General features: G+C 40.1%; 1 protein-coding gene across 2 annotated transcripts; it reads left to right on the top strand.

The window, feature by feature from the left end:
- Positions 1-4453: 4453 nt before the first annotated feature.
- On the top strand, positions 4454-11746 carry LOC127369216 (suppressor of cytokine signaling 6). Of its 2 annotated transcripts, XM_051410336.1 has the most exons (3): positions 4454-4945; positions 5409-5478; positions 6550-11746. In XM_051410336.1, exon 3 carries the CDS (start codon positions 6676-6678, stop codon positions 8284-8286), a length of 1611 nt encoding a protein of 536 aa, XP_051266296.1. In that variant the 5' UTR covers positions 4454-4945; positions 5409-5478; positions 6550-6675; the 3' UTR covers positions 8287-11746. The 2 variants fall into 2 exon arrangements, with proteins under 2 accessions (XP_051266296.1, XP_051266297.1); XM_051410337.1 differs by lacking the exon at positions 5409-5478.
- Positions 11747-15348: the final 3602 nt, after the last annotated feature.

The following is a 15348-nucleotide window of genomic DNA, read 5'->3' as shown; positions in this document are numbered from 1 at the left end:
GAGGGGGTAGAAGGAAAATGATAATTTCTGCTTTCATAATCCATTACTGTTTTACTTCAGCACATTTTCTTTCAAACCAATATTCCTCTCCACTTTCTAAAATTATTTTAAATTCAGATACATTTTTCTCATAGGCAACCATCCACATTCCAGAGCTTCATATATCATATTTACTGCACAGTGAATCAAATATCCAATTCAAGATGCTGTTTTCATATGGTTGCACCATCACACTACATGGGAAATTATTTTATCCACACATCCCTGTAATTTTATGTGACATATTTGTTATGTCTGGAAACCTTTGCATGTTGACCAGAATTTAAAACAAAATCTGTTGTGTTTTGGACTGGAGTTGGCTGCACAACATGAGTCATATTGATGGACCTGCCAAAGGGTCCATTGACCTGTGGAGGATAAAAAATGTATTCCAGTTCCCCCAGCCTCTGATACAATTTATAGGACTGGGTTTGACTTTCTGCAAATGTAACAGAGTGAGAGACATCCAAACAGCTGAGGAAGCCTTCTTTACCTAGTGGAAAAATACATCGCCCAGGGTCAGACTAGGAGTTCTCAAAAGCTGTTGAGTCTGCTCCAAACAGTACATCACATAATTTCTGTTTGACAACCACTGTGTGTCTTGGATCTTTTGTTAGCATAGGCTGCAGGCAGGAAGCAAAACTTCACTTTAAATAAATGAAAACATGGGTAATGTGTATGTCATTCAGCCCTGTATTTTTGACCATCACACAGCTATGCTTTTTTCCCAGATGTCTTTTCAGACGTTTTTGTCCTCAAAACAGCAGTTGTCCTTTCATTCATGTTCACTGTATTATTTATTTTTATTTATTTATTATTATTACTGTATATATTTTTTGTATGACTCTAATACAGCTTATATAAGTGCATATTTGGTCTGAAAAGTATATTCTATGTTTTGTACTTTCAACCTCTAATTTCCTGTGTTTTCAAATGCAATATGATTCCTTACATTGTAAATCATACACAAAATCTGTCATTTATTTTATATCAAGCTAAATTACTCATATGCCAGAAACTACCTCAGGCTGTTAATGAATGTAAGCTTCGTCTCTGAATGGAAATCTTGCCAATTGAAACACTTTGAAGCCAGATTTCGGAGCATCTCAGTCTCTGGACTCTCACCATGGTTAAAGCTGATAATGAGTCATCATGTGCCTGACCATACTGGCCAACCTGGACAGAAGTCATGGAGCACTGCACTGCTGATTTCATTTTGGAGATATCTGGTAGAGACTACATACTGTATATAGCTGGAAAGAAGTACAAATGTATAGCTTAATTGTAGCTATACATATAGCTATAGCTATGTATATTTAAGTATAAGGAGATACTAAATTAAAGGCTAGACTTGATTATAATATTACAATATTGGCCAGCTTTATAAAACATATAACTTTCTGTCATAATGCAGACAAATGTGCGAGAGAACATTTAATCACAAAAACCCATAAAAATAGCAAATGTATTGGGTTTCTACTAATTGGCCCCATTAGCGACTGTGGAGAGAAGAATTAAGCCCTAGAACATTTAAAGAATGTAAATTTGGGGTAACTCTCCTGTGCTCTCCCAAAAAGTCAAACTACCAGCAAAAAGAAAGAATACATAACCCTCTCTTCCCCTAATCATTTTTTTACAGTCCCTTTTAGCACATTCAAGCACCTTAAAGTGACTGTAAACAGGGATGTGAGAAAGCTGAAGTAAACTAAATCACCAAATGTTTCAGGAGGGCTGCTGGACCTGTAGCTCTTAATGCATTTCATGCATAAAACAAGGTCAAATCAGCTATGTAGTCATATAATTACTGTAATTGTCCAAAATTCAGCACACCATATGGCAAAAAAAATATGAGGAGTTATTTCAGGAATTAACAATGTGAAATCAAGGGTGACGTTATTACAGAGCTGAAGCATGAAAGCAAATAATTCATTGTTTTAACCAGGAAGCCAATTGGACTGAGCTCAAGTCTCTATAGATGAGTCATTACATTGTGGACACAGCTGCTGTAACAGTAGTCATTGTATAAGGGAAAAAGTCATATGATGAACTGATTCAACCACTCTTTGATTTATATTGCTAACCAGAAAAAAAAAGGAAGGAAAATGAATCTGTCGAAATGAGCATGAGACACAGTGAGAAGGAGGTGTGGACATCATCCTTACCATAAATTCTCAGACTGTATTTGGAGGCTACTGTCTTCTCCCACAGTCATTCCTGAAACAAAACCCAAGTGGTCCCACTGGCCCTGTCACTGTTTGACATGCCTGCTGTACCCGTCTTCCGCTCCACTGCAAGTGTTGAGGATATGAGGGTGGGCACCGATGGGGCCCCCCGACAATCCCCCATTGGCAAAGGAGTCGAGTCAAAGGACTGAATGAAACTGAAGCGAGCGAAAGACATTTTTGTGCAAATAATTTATGGCTGATACAGCGTTCATTTGAAATTAAGATGAAACCTGAGGAGCTTCCCTAACATGTAGAGGTGTCTCATTAATCAGTTTGGCCTGATCCATGTGTACAGTGTTCCACCCTGACTTGAGGTTCAGTGCTTTTGAGTCGTGCTTATACATAAATTCAAATTCTTTTGGAAATATTGATCGTGAGAGAGAGAGAGAGACAGAGATGCCCTCACATGTTGTGCTCTGTGGTGTTTGGCAACATCGTGCAGATACTCTCCATTCCTATCAAACTATTAGAGTAAGATTTAATTTATCTAAAATATAAACAGCCTGCTATTAGGAACTTTTTTGATCTGTTTATCCTGTCATGACAAAACAGACTGGGTTATGGCCACAACTAAGTATTTAATTGTTTTTACTGTCTGGCAACAAATATCAACCACACTAAAGTTTGTTTGTCACGGCTAATTTATCTTGTAGAAACATCGCATCCTCGCTTCCCAGTGTCCTTGGTGCTATATCTAAGAGCTGCCACCCCTCCTTCCTCCCCCACCACCAGCCCTCCCCTCCTGTGCCAACACATCAAGTGAAGGCAGCCTGATCAACCCTAATAGGGCCTGGTAATTAGAGTCTTTGCTCAGAGCCTGTCTGCACACAGCTGCCCTAAGCAGGTTGTTGAAGGACTGCCATACACTTGACAGTGTGGAAAAAACAATGTAATGTTCAGTATATGGACCAAATTAGCCTGGCAGTGGTAAACACAATCTACTTTAAAACAATACTGACACTAATTAGGCGACCAATGTATCATTTCAGAGTTCAAGTTTTAGTTGCTGTATCAAATACATGAAAATACTTGGAGGGCCAACTTGATGTTGCTGGAATACAAATTAGAAAGACCTTCCTGCATAAAGGCTAAGCAGAGCCAGCTTTAGGGGGAAAAAATGTAGTGGTTGATATTTCTACAGTTATCTGATATCTGTAGTGGAAAATGGAATCCTGATTATTGCACTGGGGGAAAGTTATATACTGTATTTAAACTGTATTATAATGGCATGGTGTGAAGTGCAAGCAAACAAGCAGAAAAACAGAGAGAAACAAAACACTAAATTATTTGCTATGAGCTACAAATAAGCTTTCGTTTTTTAGTATCTTCATAAGCAGCTTCTGTATTAATTATCACAGCAATCGACTATTTGTCACATTTCTCCAAAAGCATTGAAGGCATGACTTGATTTAGCACAATTAAGAAAAAAACACACACTCTTTATTAGGCATGTCACACTACCTATCCTTATGAAAAGTCCAAATACTGGTAAGTATGATCATGCATTTTAAAACCACTGTCTGGGGGAGTTTAGCAGAGCACACTAACAAAAATAATCTTCAGTCATTTGTACAAGTGAAAAATTATTTCAGGGACTGCATATCTAAAAATGTTCATAGTTTATGTCTCTGTTATGAGTGGACTGAATAGGCGACTTCCTTCCAGCAGCTGCTCCCTGTTCCAAGTTTTGCTGTTTGCTGAATTTTCTTTGACAAGACAATTAATGCAGTAATATTGATTAAGGCCACATGGCTTATTTATTTCTTTATTTTTAAAACATAATGTTTTTCCCAGCAGAAGTTCACAGAGCATGCATGGGTTTTTGCAACACCTTACTCCATACAAGGGAGCTGCCCAAGTCAACCACATCCTTCTACTTTAAGCAACTGAGCATCCCCATTAGAGCAGTTATAGTAAAATGCTTTGCTCAATAACATTAGGTGGTGGGTTGTTTAAGGACGGACAACATATTACTTCACTGCCCCAACATTTTGTCGGATAATAAATTCCTCTTTTCTAACCTAAACACATTTCCAACCATAAATATGTTCAAATAATAACATTAAATGTAACATATTAGTTTTATATATGATTATTTTAATTGATTTAGAGAAGATAAATCAATTAATCTCTAAGTGTTTGGGTTGTGTCTGTCTCTGGGATGTAGAAATGTGCTGTAGCTGCTCTCCCTCTCTCTCTGTGTGTGTGTGTGTGTGTGTGTGTGTGTGTGTGTGTGTGTGTGTGTGTGTGTGTGTGTGTGTGTGTGATTCGCTGCATCTGAATCTACTCCCACAATTCAACAGGCAACAAAGGAAGAAAGGAAGAGGCCGTAAGCTACAAAGTGTTAGCCCAACCTAGAAAGAAAGATGTCACCTTATTGTGTCATCCTAGACGGCAGTGTAAACCCGCACGTTTAGAGAAGAGCCCAAATCCGGCCACATAAACGCTTTGTACCTTCGTCTGTGTGCAGAAGGTGACGAAAGGCAAGCTGACGGTGATGTTTTCGACTGCAAACGTTAACAAAGCTAGCTGATTGGCTTTTAGGTAGTAAGCTAACATTAGTGAAGCTAACATTAGCCAACAGTCGTCAAGGAGCGAACCCTTTTTATGAACGCGTTGTACAGGACAAATGTCAACACCTCGGGGTTGTTTTGCCTACTAAGACCAACAGAAGTGACCGGGTAAGAGACACTATTATGTGCACCCTTTTAAAAATGTTGATAGATCGCATGTTTACTTTGAAAGTAGATGTGCTAACAAACTAACTGGTGGTTAGCTGTTAGATGTTAGCATACAAGCAAAGCAGCGTCTTGTTAAATTGACAAGCTATATCGGTTCATCATAGTTTGTTTCTCGTGGTCTTAATATTTAAAGTGTACCGGTTTAATGGTATTTGGAGCATATACTTTCAGAAGTGTTGCCATTAAAGTCTTAAAGTAAGAAGCGTTGCTAAGCTAAAGGCATGGTGTTGTGTCCGAAGGCCTTAACAGGTCAGGACAAACCATGCTAACGTTGGCTTTATCAACACACAGTTTGTTTTATGTGAGTGTGTAGTTACAAAAAATATGTGTGATTCCCTTAGAAAATCATGTACGAACCAGAAGAGTGCAACTTTTTCAAATGAGCTGGCTTTGTTTTCCATAGCATCAAATGAAAGGTAGTGGAAGTGGAACTTGACCCATCCAACTGAGTCACCATTTTCCTGCACATAATGGTGAGTAATCAGATTGCAGCTGTCTTTATTATCAAGCAGCTTTATTTATGTGCTTTAAGTGGCACATGTGTTGAGATATCATTTGAGTCTGGGTTTGCCTGTTTAACTGTCATAGTTTTTTTTTTTTTTTTTTGACAGATGGAAAGGCAGTGATTGTTATTCATCAATAAAATCACTTTAATACTGTGCAGTCAGTGAATATTTGTGGTGTGACACATTTTCTATTGTTTGGCACTACAATCTAGCACATTGCAGTTAAATTGAAAGAAAAAAGTAGCTGTGAGGTGAAAGTGCTTGCTTTCAGTTATGTGGCTTTTTGACATCTATATTGGGGGCAGCAGTATAGGAACTGTTCATAGTAAACAATGCAGCAGGGAAGTGATCCTAAACACACTGCCAAAACAAGCAAAGAGTTTAAAGGGAAAACAGTAGCAGCAGCACAGGACCAACAGAGCATGACTAGGGAAAATACCAAGCATCTGTTCATGTATATGGATCATAGACTTTAAGCTGTCAATTAATTTAATCAGATATTAAACACAATGAATTTGTATATATTTGTGTAATTTGTCTGATTAAAAATGGCCCCTTTTTAAATTTAGGGCTGTTTATAATAAGTAAACAGTAGAGCCGTGAACCCATTACATTAAACCTGAAAGTCAGCACTTTAATCTGATAGGCATTGTTTTATTTCCAAAAATACCAAACATCACTGGGTTCCAGCTTCTCAGCTATGAGGATTTGCTTTTTGTTGTCTTGTGTGATGATGAACTGAACATTTCTCAAAGGGCTTTTGACTCTTGGTCAGAGAAATCAAGACATTTAATGACATTAGATTAAGACGTTATAATTTGCTTTTATCACTAATGTAATTTCATAGATCAAATCATTAATTGAGAAATACTTGTAGTCATTAATCCACTGCTATAGTAATCGGTAGTTGCAACCTTAACAGAGTTAAAACACACAAAAAAACCCACGGCACTAATTGGCTGTAATGTGTTTAATGCTGATAAGTATTTTTAGGACTGAACAGAATATCTATAATCGTGTGTGTTTTTCTTTCTGCAGGGTTTGATGGGTCCACTGTATGCATGACTTGTTTCGTGTGGCCTGATGGGAGGACACTGTGGATAGTACTTTCATCGGGATACCAGGAGAGCCATCCCATGCCCCCAATTTGGCGGGCCTGTCAGAATGAAGAAGATAAGCCTTAAGACCATCCGCAAGTCCCTCAGCATAAAGGGCAAAGAGGAGGGTGACTTTGTCATGCTCCAGCAGCCCTCAGTGACTACAGAGTTTTCTAAGGAAGAGTCACTTTTTGGGGGCTGCTACACCAAAGAGCTTTCTGGCTGTGACCTTGGTGGTGAAGAGGACAAAGGGGGCCAGAATAAGGGCCGCTCAAAGAGTGAGGGCCTGATGGGATCACTAAAGAGGAGGCTGTCTGCCAAGCAGAAGGCGAAAGTGAAAGGCAGCTCCTCTGCTATAGGCTCAGTTGATGACGATGACACCTTCTCCTCTTCGTCTGTGCCCATCAGCTTCAACGAGGTGAAAGCCCAGAGACCCCTTAGATCCGCGTCCCTACGGAGTCACCACTACAGCCCCTCACCGTGGCCTCTGCGCTCAGTCAACTCTGATGAGGCCTGCATCAAGATGGAGGTAAAAGTTAAAGCCATGGTTCACTCTCCCAGCCCAAGTCCCAACTTAAATGGTGTCCGGAAAGAATTTCATGATTTCCAGATGGAAGGGCTCTTTCAGGACCAAGCAGAATCCTTAAAGAATCTCCAGCAGCCGCAAAATGGTGAGCTGCATCTAAATATTGATGAAAATGACGTGCCTGTGGTGCTGGGGTTAACTCCCCAGGACTACATCCAGTACACAATGCCTTTAGATGAGGGAATGTACCCGGAAGGGTCCCACTCCTTCTGCCTGGACAGCTCCTCTCCTATGGAGGTGGGGACTGAAGCGGACAATGGGTCCCTCCACACAGAACAGGGACAGGAGGAACATGAACTGGTTAGTGGGATGCCTCCGGATCTCTTCATGGAAACCTCAGTTAATAGTCTTCTCATCGGTTCTGCTGGTGTGATGCTCCAAAGCTCTAGAGTAGAGGTCCCACCTCCCCTCTCTCCACTCCTGCCACCCATAACAAGTAATGGACATATTTCCAGGACATTTTCAGGGTTCAGCTCTTCAGACAGCCAGGTAGCTGAGAGGGTAAGACACCACCTCAACTTTGACCCAAACTCAGCTCCTGGGGTCAGTCGGGTTTACGACTCGGTCCAGAGCAGCGGGCCCATGGTCGTCACCAGTCTGACAGAGGAGCTGAAGAAGCTGGCGAGGCAGGGCTGGTACTGGGGTCCCATCACACGCTGGGAGGCGGAGGAAAAACTGGTCAACTTGGCCGACGGCTCATTCCTGGTCAGAGACAGTTCGGACGACAGGTACCTGCTCAGCCTGAGTTTCAGGTCACAGGGCAAAACCCTCCACACCCGCATCGAACACTCCAATGGACGCTTCAGCTTCTATGAGCAGCCTGATGTGGAGGGACACACGTCCATTGTCGACTTAATCGAACACTCTATCAAAGACTCAGAGAATGGAGCTTTTTGCTATTCCAGGTCTCGCTTACCAGGGTCTGCAACCTACCCTGTCAGACTAACCAACCCAGTATCTCGGTTTATGCAAGTGCGCTCCCTGCAGTACCTTTGTCGCTTCGTCATTAGACAATATACAAGGATAGACCTGATCCAGAAACTGCCCTTACCTAACAAGATGAAAGATTATCTGCAGGAGAAGCACTACTGAGGACACAGAGACAGGACAGTGGTAGCAATTTGCACTTTTGTGTTCAGTTAAGAGATTTAAACAAGGTTTACAGACAACCACAGTTTTGAGATGATTGGTTTTGGTGGCTCTTGATTTGTGTCCAGGTGACTCTGTCACTGTTAAGTCCTCCATTCCACTGTTCTGGGTTTTTTTTCACTGGTCTTAGGAGGCTCCACTTCCCGAAACACAGGCCAGCACATAATCTACTTCAAAAAAATAAACAACAAAAATTAAAAAAAGAACAGGGGTATACAGCCTAGTTATCTTAGTTGCATACATTGAGTGCAGATGTTTGATGCGCATTGATGTATGGTGAAGTGTAACATCCAGCTGTGCAAGTAAAGCAGATTTTCATAAATTTGCCATCTGGGTTTAAGAAAAATAGAATTCCACTCTGAATTTGAAAGTTCATTGAATTGTTATCCACTAAATTGTACATTTCAAAGGACGGAAAAGTACTGTTATAATGAAGTTTTTAAATCAAATTTTAAGCTTTCTGCTGACTGACCAATTTTGATCATCTTTTGCATTTTATTACTCGTAAGACTGTGCAATGTTATCCTTTTTCGGCATGATCAGACTGCAAATGAGAACATCATTCTGCATTTACACTATGCAATTAGTCCAATAGCAAGGCTTTATCGTATGTCAAGGGATGATGGGCATTGCTAATTTACAAACCTAACTACTTTATTCAGTGGATGGTGTTTCTTTCTCTAGTATTTGACTCTATTATGGCATGGTACTAGCTGACATACTACAGACACATTTGTGTTCCAGTATGCTTAGACTGGTGCAGGCTTTATTTATGAGTTTGTCATGTTTGTACACTAGTACATGGAAATCCCTTTCAAAGTCACAAGGATTTTCCAGGTGTACAACATGAACAATATTTTGTTGCAAAAGATGCCCAAAATTTGCCAGTCTGTGAGAGGGTTTAAACAGTTAGGTCAGAAAAGTAGCCTTAAATTGTATGGCTGCATGTAGCCATTATATAATGTGCAAGCCTGAAGGTACTGACGATGCTGGATCTTAATGTGCTGTTTTTGTAGAAACAGCATCAAGTTGATGTATTAACCTTTTTAGAAATATGTTAAGTAAAATTTTTCTGCATTAGGAATGTTACAAAAACTGCACCGCAGCTCAGGCCTAACAACTTTGTCACTATCTGTAATGCTTGTATCTGCATGTAGTAAAGGCTTTAAGACTGTCAATTAATGGCACTGTAGAGTTCCTCTAAATGAGAGAAGATGTCACGGTAAAAGGGTGGAAGTTTTTCGGCTGTGTGGTTTAACGGCAACTCTGTTTAATGCACAATTGCATTTACCGTAGGCAGTTCAGAAGTAAAGAAAATTGCCCTGGATTGACCTACAACTGAAAAACAGACCTCTAGTCAATTGATTTGAATCTGTATGTAGCGATGGCCGTTTCTTAGTCTCTTAACGCCAGCAATGAGCTGGACCCAGATCAAAGGAATCCCAGAAATGGTGTGAGCTTAGGTAAAAAGGACTTGGTAAAGCCAGGGTTAAGTCCTCCTCGCCATCTTGGAGTGATGCCAGGGTTTCAGCATATGAAAAAAAAGTTCCATCATGGCTGCATCATTAATGTCATATGGGTTTCAAGGACGTTTAAAAAAAAAAAGAAAAGAAGGAAAAAAAAAAGCATACATTTTTTGCCATTGCTTATTCACATTGTCCCCACAGAGCTGCACTACCCCACAGATTGTCTCTACTTGGCTGTTCGTGCCAGAGTAAAGGGAAGAGCACACAGTATGCTACGCAAGTGCTTTATATGGATACTTTGACAGGGAATTGTGTTTTCACATTATGAATGAGCATCTTTTTTGACATCAGTGTCCTTAAAAGTATTTGAAAAATGGTCTCACGGACAACTTTGGTAGGTCGTTAGGGCATAGTTCTAGTTTTAGTTAGCTGGAAGTGTTGGTGTCTGAGGAAGTTACCATGAGTCTAGCACAGCAGAAATTAGATAGGAACTTTGGATGGTGTTGCATGTTTAAAGACTTAGCATTTTAAAGCTTTGAGTTGTATAAGAATGAAGGATCTAGGTTGTGTGTTTGGCTGTGTAGAGAGATGTTTTTTTTTTTTTTTTCTGTCACAAACATTGGCTGGAAATCTGTGTACAAGAAATGTATTTTTCTTTTTAGAATCCTTTTATGAGTTTTTTTTTTGTGACATTTGACATCTGGGGAATGGGGCTGTACAAAAGGAATGTACGCTTGTTTGAGGTTTCCATTTTATCTGCCTGCAGACCAGTTTCAGAAAGCATGAGAATCATAAAAACTACATTGACACATTTTTGCACTTGAATATTCTCCATTGACGTGCTTGGATCCTCTCCTGCCTAGAGTTGTCCTTCAGATGGTGTTTTTTTAAACAGAAATATAGTCACACATTTGTCCTTCTGTGTTCATATAACTGTTTAGATTAAATTGAGATTGTTTTGTTTATCATGTCATATTCGTGGGATATAAAGGGTAAGGCACCAGCATCATATCAAAGCCTCTGCTAATGCTCACGGGCTGTCAAGGAATGGGATCATGGCAAGAATGTGGATGTAAATTAGATTTTACTTTTTGGGTGTGTGTATGTGTTACAGTCGAAATGTGAAAGTAAAATGCTAGTCTTTTTTTTTTTTTTTTTTTTCAATACATTGTTCCTTTAATTGTATTTCCATTTTAATTTGCAATTTTGTCATCAAACTTTGACGAGCAGAAACCAGTTTCATATTGTGTTGCTGCTGTGAGTTTTCTAAATACGTATTCAGTTTATTATTAAGCATTATTGCCTTCGATGTTTGATTCCAGAGGTTGATGCTTGTTCAGACTGCTGAAGCATTTTGAATTTATAACAGCTGTTTAGCACTTAACAAGCTCCAACGTGTTTTTTTTTGTACATCTCGGTGAGTGAAGGTGATTGTTTACAACATTATGTTTGGAAATGCCTCCCCCTCCTCCCTTCTCCCCCATTTTTTTGTTTAACCTCTCTCACATGAACATCTTGGTACAATTTTGAAAACTATTTCATTTTAATGTGTTATACACATTTGTGCTGCTTATGGATATGATTGCCTTTCTTGTATTTAACAATGGGGAAATAGAATGTCACCAATGTAGATGTATGTACACATAATGACTTTGGTTATCATCTTGGGAGAGCAAAGCAGATTTGCAATTTGTTAACAACTGTAGTCAGTTAAAAGAGCATTAGTAGCGATTAGTAAAACCCTCTGTAGAATTACCAGTTCACTCCAGTTTACATTGGTTGTCAACTGTCAACTTTCCAAAGTAGATGGTCTTTTTGTATTTTTCTTTTGGAAAAAATCAACAGTGATTTTATTGCACACTTTGGATACAGTTCAAGAGTTTTTTGTATCTGCCAATTATAAATTATAAATAAAAAAAAAACTATATTCTAAAAAATCTTCTCATCATCTCTTGTGACATTCTCGTTTGAAATGATGCTGAAACGAGCCATTGGCCGCATTAGACTCATGGCTATTTTATGCAGAGTGCGAGTCGTACCATAGCTTGGAGCCAGGGATGCACCCGATAAGAGCCTGATTGTGCTTGAAGTTGTGTTAATAGATAAAATCATGGAGGTCTTAAGGAGTTTCTTTCCACAGTGGGTACAAATTGGCAGCTAATCCCAGAGCTCCGGTTGCCTAATTTACAAAGACAATCCGGGCGGTCTTTAAATACAACCAAGTGAAGCAGAGACTCTGGGGAAAGATTAGCAGCACTGCTACAATCCTCGCTTTAACTTCACTTTAAGTTGACTCTGTAGAAACACTGAGTGAGTTTTTGCGTTGTGTACCGGGGAGGAGAAGATGGGGGGTTTTCGGGTAATGGTGTCAGGTTTGGACTTGGATGTGCTGAAACACCGTCCGCATGATGATGAGGAGGTAGGCTTTGTTAACTGCTGTGTCTGACAGGCCTCTCTAGGCATCTGAGGTGAAGATACACAACTGTTTACTCTCTCTGCCCGGTTCAGGATGATTTATTCATGGCACACACTGGTGGTCACATGTCATATGGAGATGCCTCCATCATAAAAGGACTCATCTCTGCTTTCCACTGTTACTTTTTTTTTTATTTTGCAGCTTTTTATATTCAGAATTTAGTGGGAGAGGTTTTACTTTGCTTGGAGAGTGCAACCTGTCATGATGTGACACGGCATCTCAGCGGGTTTGGGTTTGTCTGCAAACATTGTGATATTCAGTCTGCGCACTTTGCCACCTCATACCCAGGATGTTGCCTACTTACCCAGAGTGCTTCTCTTGTCTTTGAAGGGAAGCTGTCAGTTGACAAAACGTCAAATCTGTTGCTGTTTCAGCAAACAAAATGTAAAAAAAAAAAGAAAGAAGAAAAAAGATAATCTTGACAAAGTCAACAGAAATTTCAGCATATTTTGTCTCTACAGTTAAAGTCTTATTAACAATTCAGGTGCATTAAATTCAACATGCGCGGTTTGGCCTGGTATACTGGAATATGTCCCTTGGGGAAGTTTTTGGACCATAGCACTTATACAGATAAATACCATGTACATTATTAACTATATACAGAAGTATGTACACAAGGATTTGTTTTGAATGCAGTGCAATTCCTTTATGAAATGTGGTAATATAGGGACTTGTTAGACTACTACTTTTAATTTAAAGGAACAGTTCAACAGTTTGGGAAACAGACTTTCTTGCAAAGAGTTGAAGATTTATTGCATTTATTGCACCCAGCGAAGAAATTGTTTGGCTCATAACTCACTGTAAAACCACAACGTGTCCAGTTTACACATCATTTTTTATCCAAATTAATCAATCAAGATATATTAGTGTTAATTAGTTAGATGGTATGGGAATTTTGTTTCCTTTGGACAGAGCCAGGCTAGCTCTTTTTAAGCTTACTGTGCTAAACTAAGCTTCAAATTTTCTGTACAAACCTGAAAGGGTTATCGATCTTCTCATCTTACTCTCAGCAAGACAGCCACTGAGACTTTTTTCCATAATGGCGAACTGTTTATTTACACCTCCAACTGGCAATTGCCACGTTACTATGATAAAAATAACGATTACAGCCGGTGGCATTGGACCTGCTTGTTTACTAGTATTAGTCCTTATATTAAACACTTTAGATGATAGCAGATTTTAGTCCTGCCTTTTTAAAAATTTTGGTAGTGGGACTGCTTTGTATTTCCATATGGATCATGCATTGTGCCCGTAAATGTTAAGTCACAAACATGAATAGCCTTAGACGCCGTTTGCGGTTCTTTCAATGCATAATGTCGACACAAAAGTGCTCATTTGTGAGCAAATTTCTTCTCAGTGTGGTTCTTAGTTTGAAACTGTTTACTCTGGAGAATCCATCCATCACATGTCTGCTGTTTCAGATTGATGATCCATTCCTGCCATCTGGTGCTCTGCGTGGTGCACCCATTTTTCACCTACAAACAGGGATGATGTTGACAGCTTGAATTAGCCAGAAAACATATATATCGCTTTAAATTGTCATGCCAGGAAAACATCGGTGGGTCTAGCTGGTAATGATAAAGCCGAGGTTACCTGCTGGCAACAGATGTCTTTCAGCCCAGAGTGAAAGGTTCAGCTCTATTAATGCTTGTGATCTCGTGCCAGCAGTGCCGTACACCACTGAGACCTTCTCCTTTTCCATCTATCATGCATTAGATGTCTCTGAACCCCAATTAGCCCTGTTAGAGGAGGGACTGCCTTCATCATTATCAAGTCCCCACTGAAACAACAGTTCATCGTGGTATTCATTGTGATCATTCTTCACAGTTTCCTATGTATCCGTGGAGTGTATGTTTGTTGAAGTTCAGCTTGGTAGCTACCACTTTGTGTGTCTCACACTGTTGTGCTGTATGCCTCCAGATCAAAATGCCTTTCATCACGCTTCTCTTCCAAAAGCAATATCTCTGCTGCACCAAGCAAAGATAGAATTTAGCAAGCAAAGTGGCTCAAACTGTGAACGCAGAGTTGCCAGCCTCAGTCACTCTATCAGGAAAGAGCAAGTACTTCAAGATTCTTAAGGGCCGAGCATGGTTAATGACCAGAAAATGCCTGATCCAGATGGCCTCAGCTCCAGGGTGTCGGCAAAGAAGAAGCTGGCCAGTTTGATATTTGATTGATAATCTGTCAAGAAAATAATTCCTTTTGTGGGGATCATTTATGCTTGACATTTTACATGATTAAAATATGATTTTCTTTCAACTATTATGCTTTTCTTTGTTCTATCAGGAGGAAATCTAAATCAGCTACCTAAGCTACCTGTAAACTATCTTTCAGAAAGATGTCTTTATAATTAGAAATGGCATAGGCACACAGGCTTTGAATAATAATATGCAGCAATTATGTGTGTTTATGTGTGTGTGTGTGTGCTTGTGCAGCGTGCACAGCTTCCAGTACAGACTGAAGGCCAAGGGGAGTCATAAGACGGTCATAATTATGTCATTAAAAACAGTGACATCTGGAACTTGGGGGCCATCAAGTAACGCAGAGTACCCACCTCCTTTCCTCCCTTGCCCCCTGTGACAGTAACAATCCACTCTCATCCCCCAACAATCTGCCCATCCCTCGCGCCAGAGCAAGGTGTGTGTAGATGTGGCCGTGGTGGTGGAAAGAGAAGAGGTGGAGGGGGGAGGGAACAGGTGGCGGCCATCAGGAAATGGATGGGGAATGTTTTGAATGGGAAACTTGCCTTCATTCCTCACGGAGTACCTGGGTGTCTGCCCTTCACCAGTGGTCCAAGAGGCACAGCGAGGACGGGAGAGATGAAATGAGAACAGGTGGTGGTTTGTCGTTTAACGAGGAATGGAGTTCCCCTGTAGATCTGCGAAAGCACAGCCAATAGAGTGGTGTGGGCTACGCCTTCACAACAGGAACCCCACCCTACTGCTCACAGTTCTCAACAGGCGTCACACTGTATCCACAACAAGAGAGCCTTACACAGACACTCACACTCTACAGTGCTGGTTTAAATTATTTTGGCAGTTGCAAATGGAAAATCTCTGTCCA

The sequence above is a fragment of the Dicentrarchus labrax genome, unplaced genomic scaffold (assembly GCF_905237075.1).
Source record: "Dicentrarchus labrax unplaced genomic scaffold, dlabrax2021, whole genome shotgun sequence".
NCBI classification, from domain to species: Eukaryota; Metazoa; Chordata; class Actinopteri; family Moronidae; genus Dicentrarchus; species Dicentrarchus labrax.
Note: the sequence above shows the minus strand (reverse complement) of the source record. Positions and strands in the feature narration are given on the sequence as shown.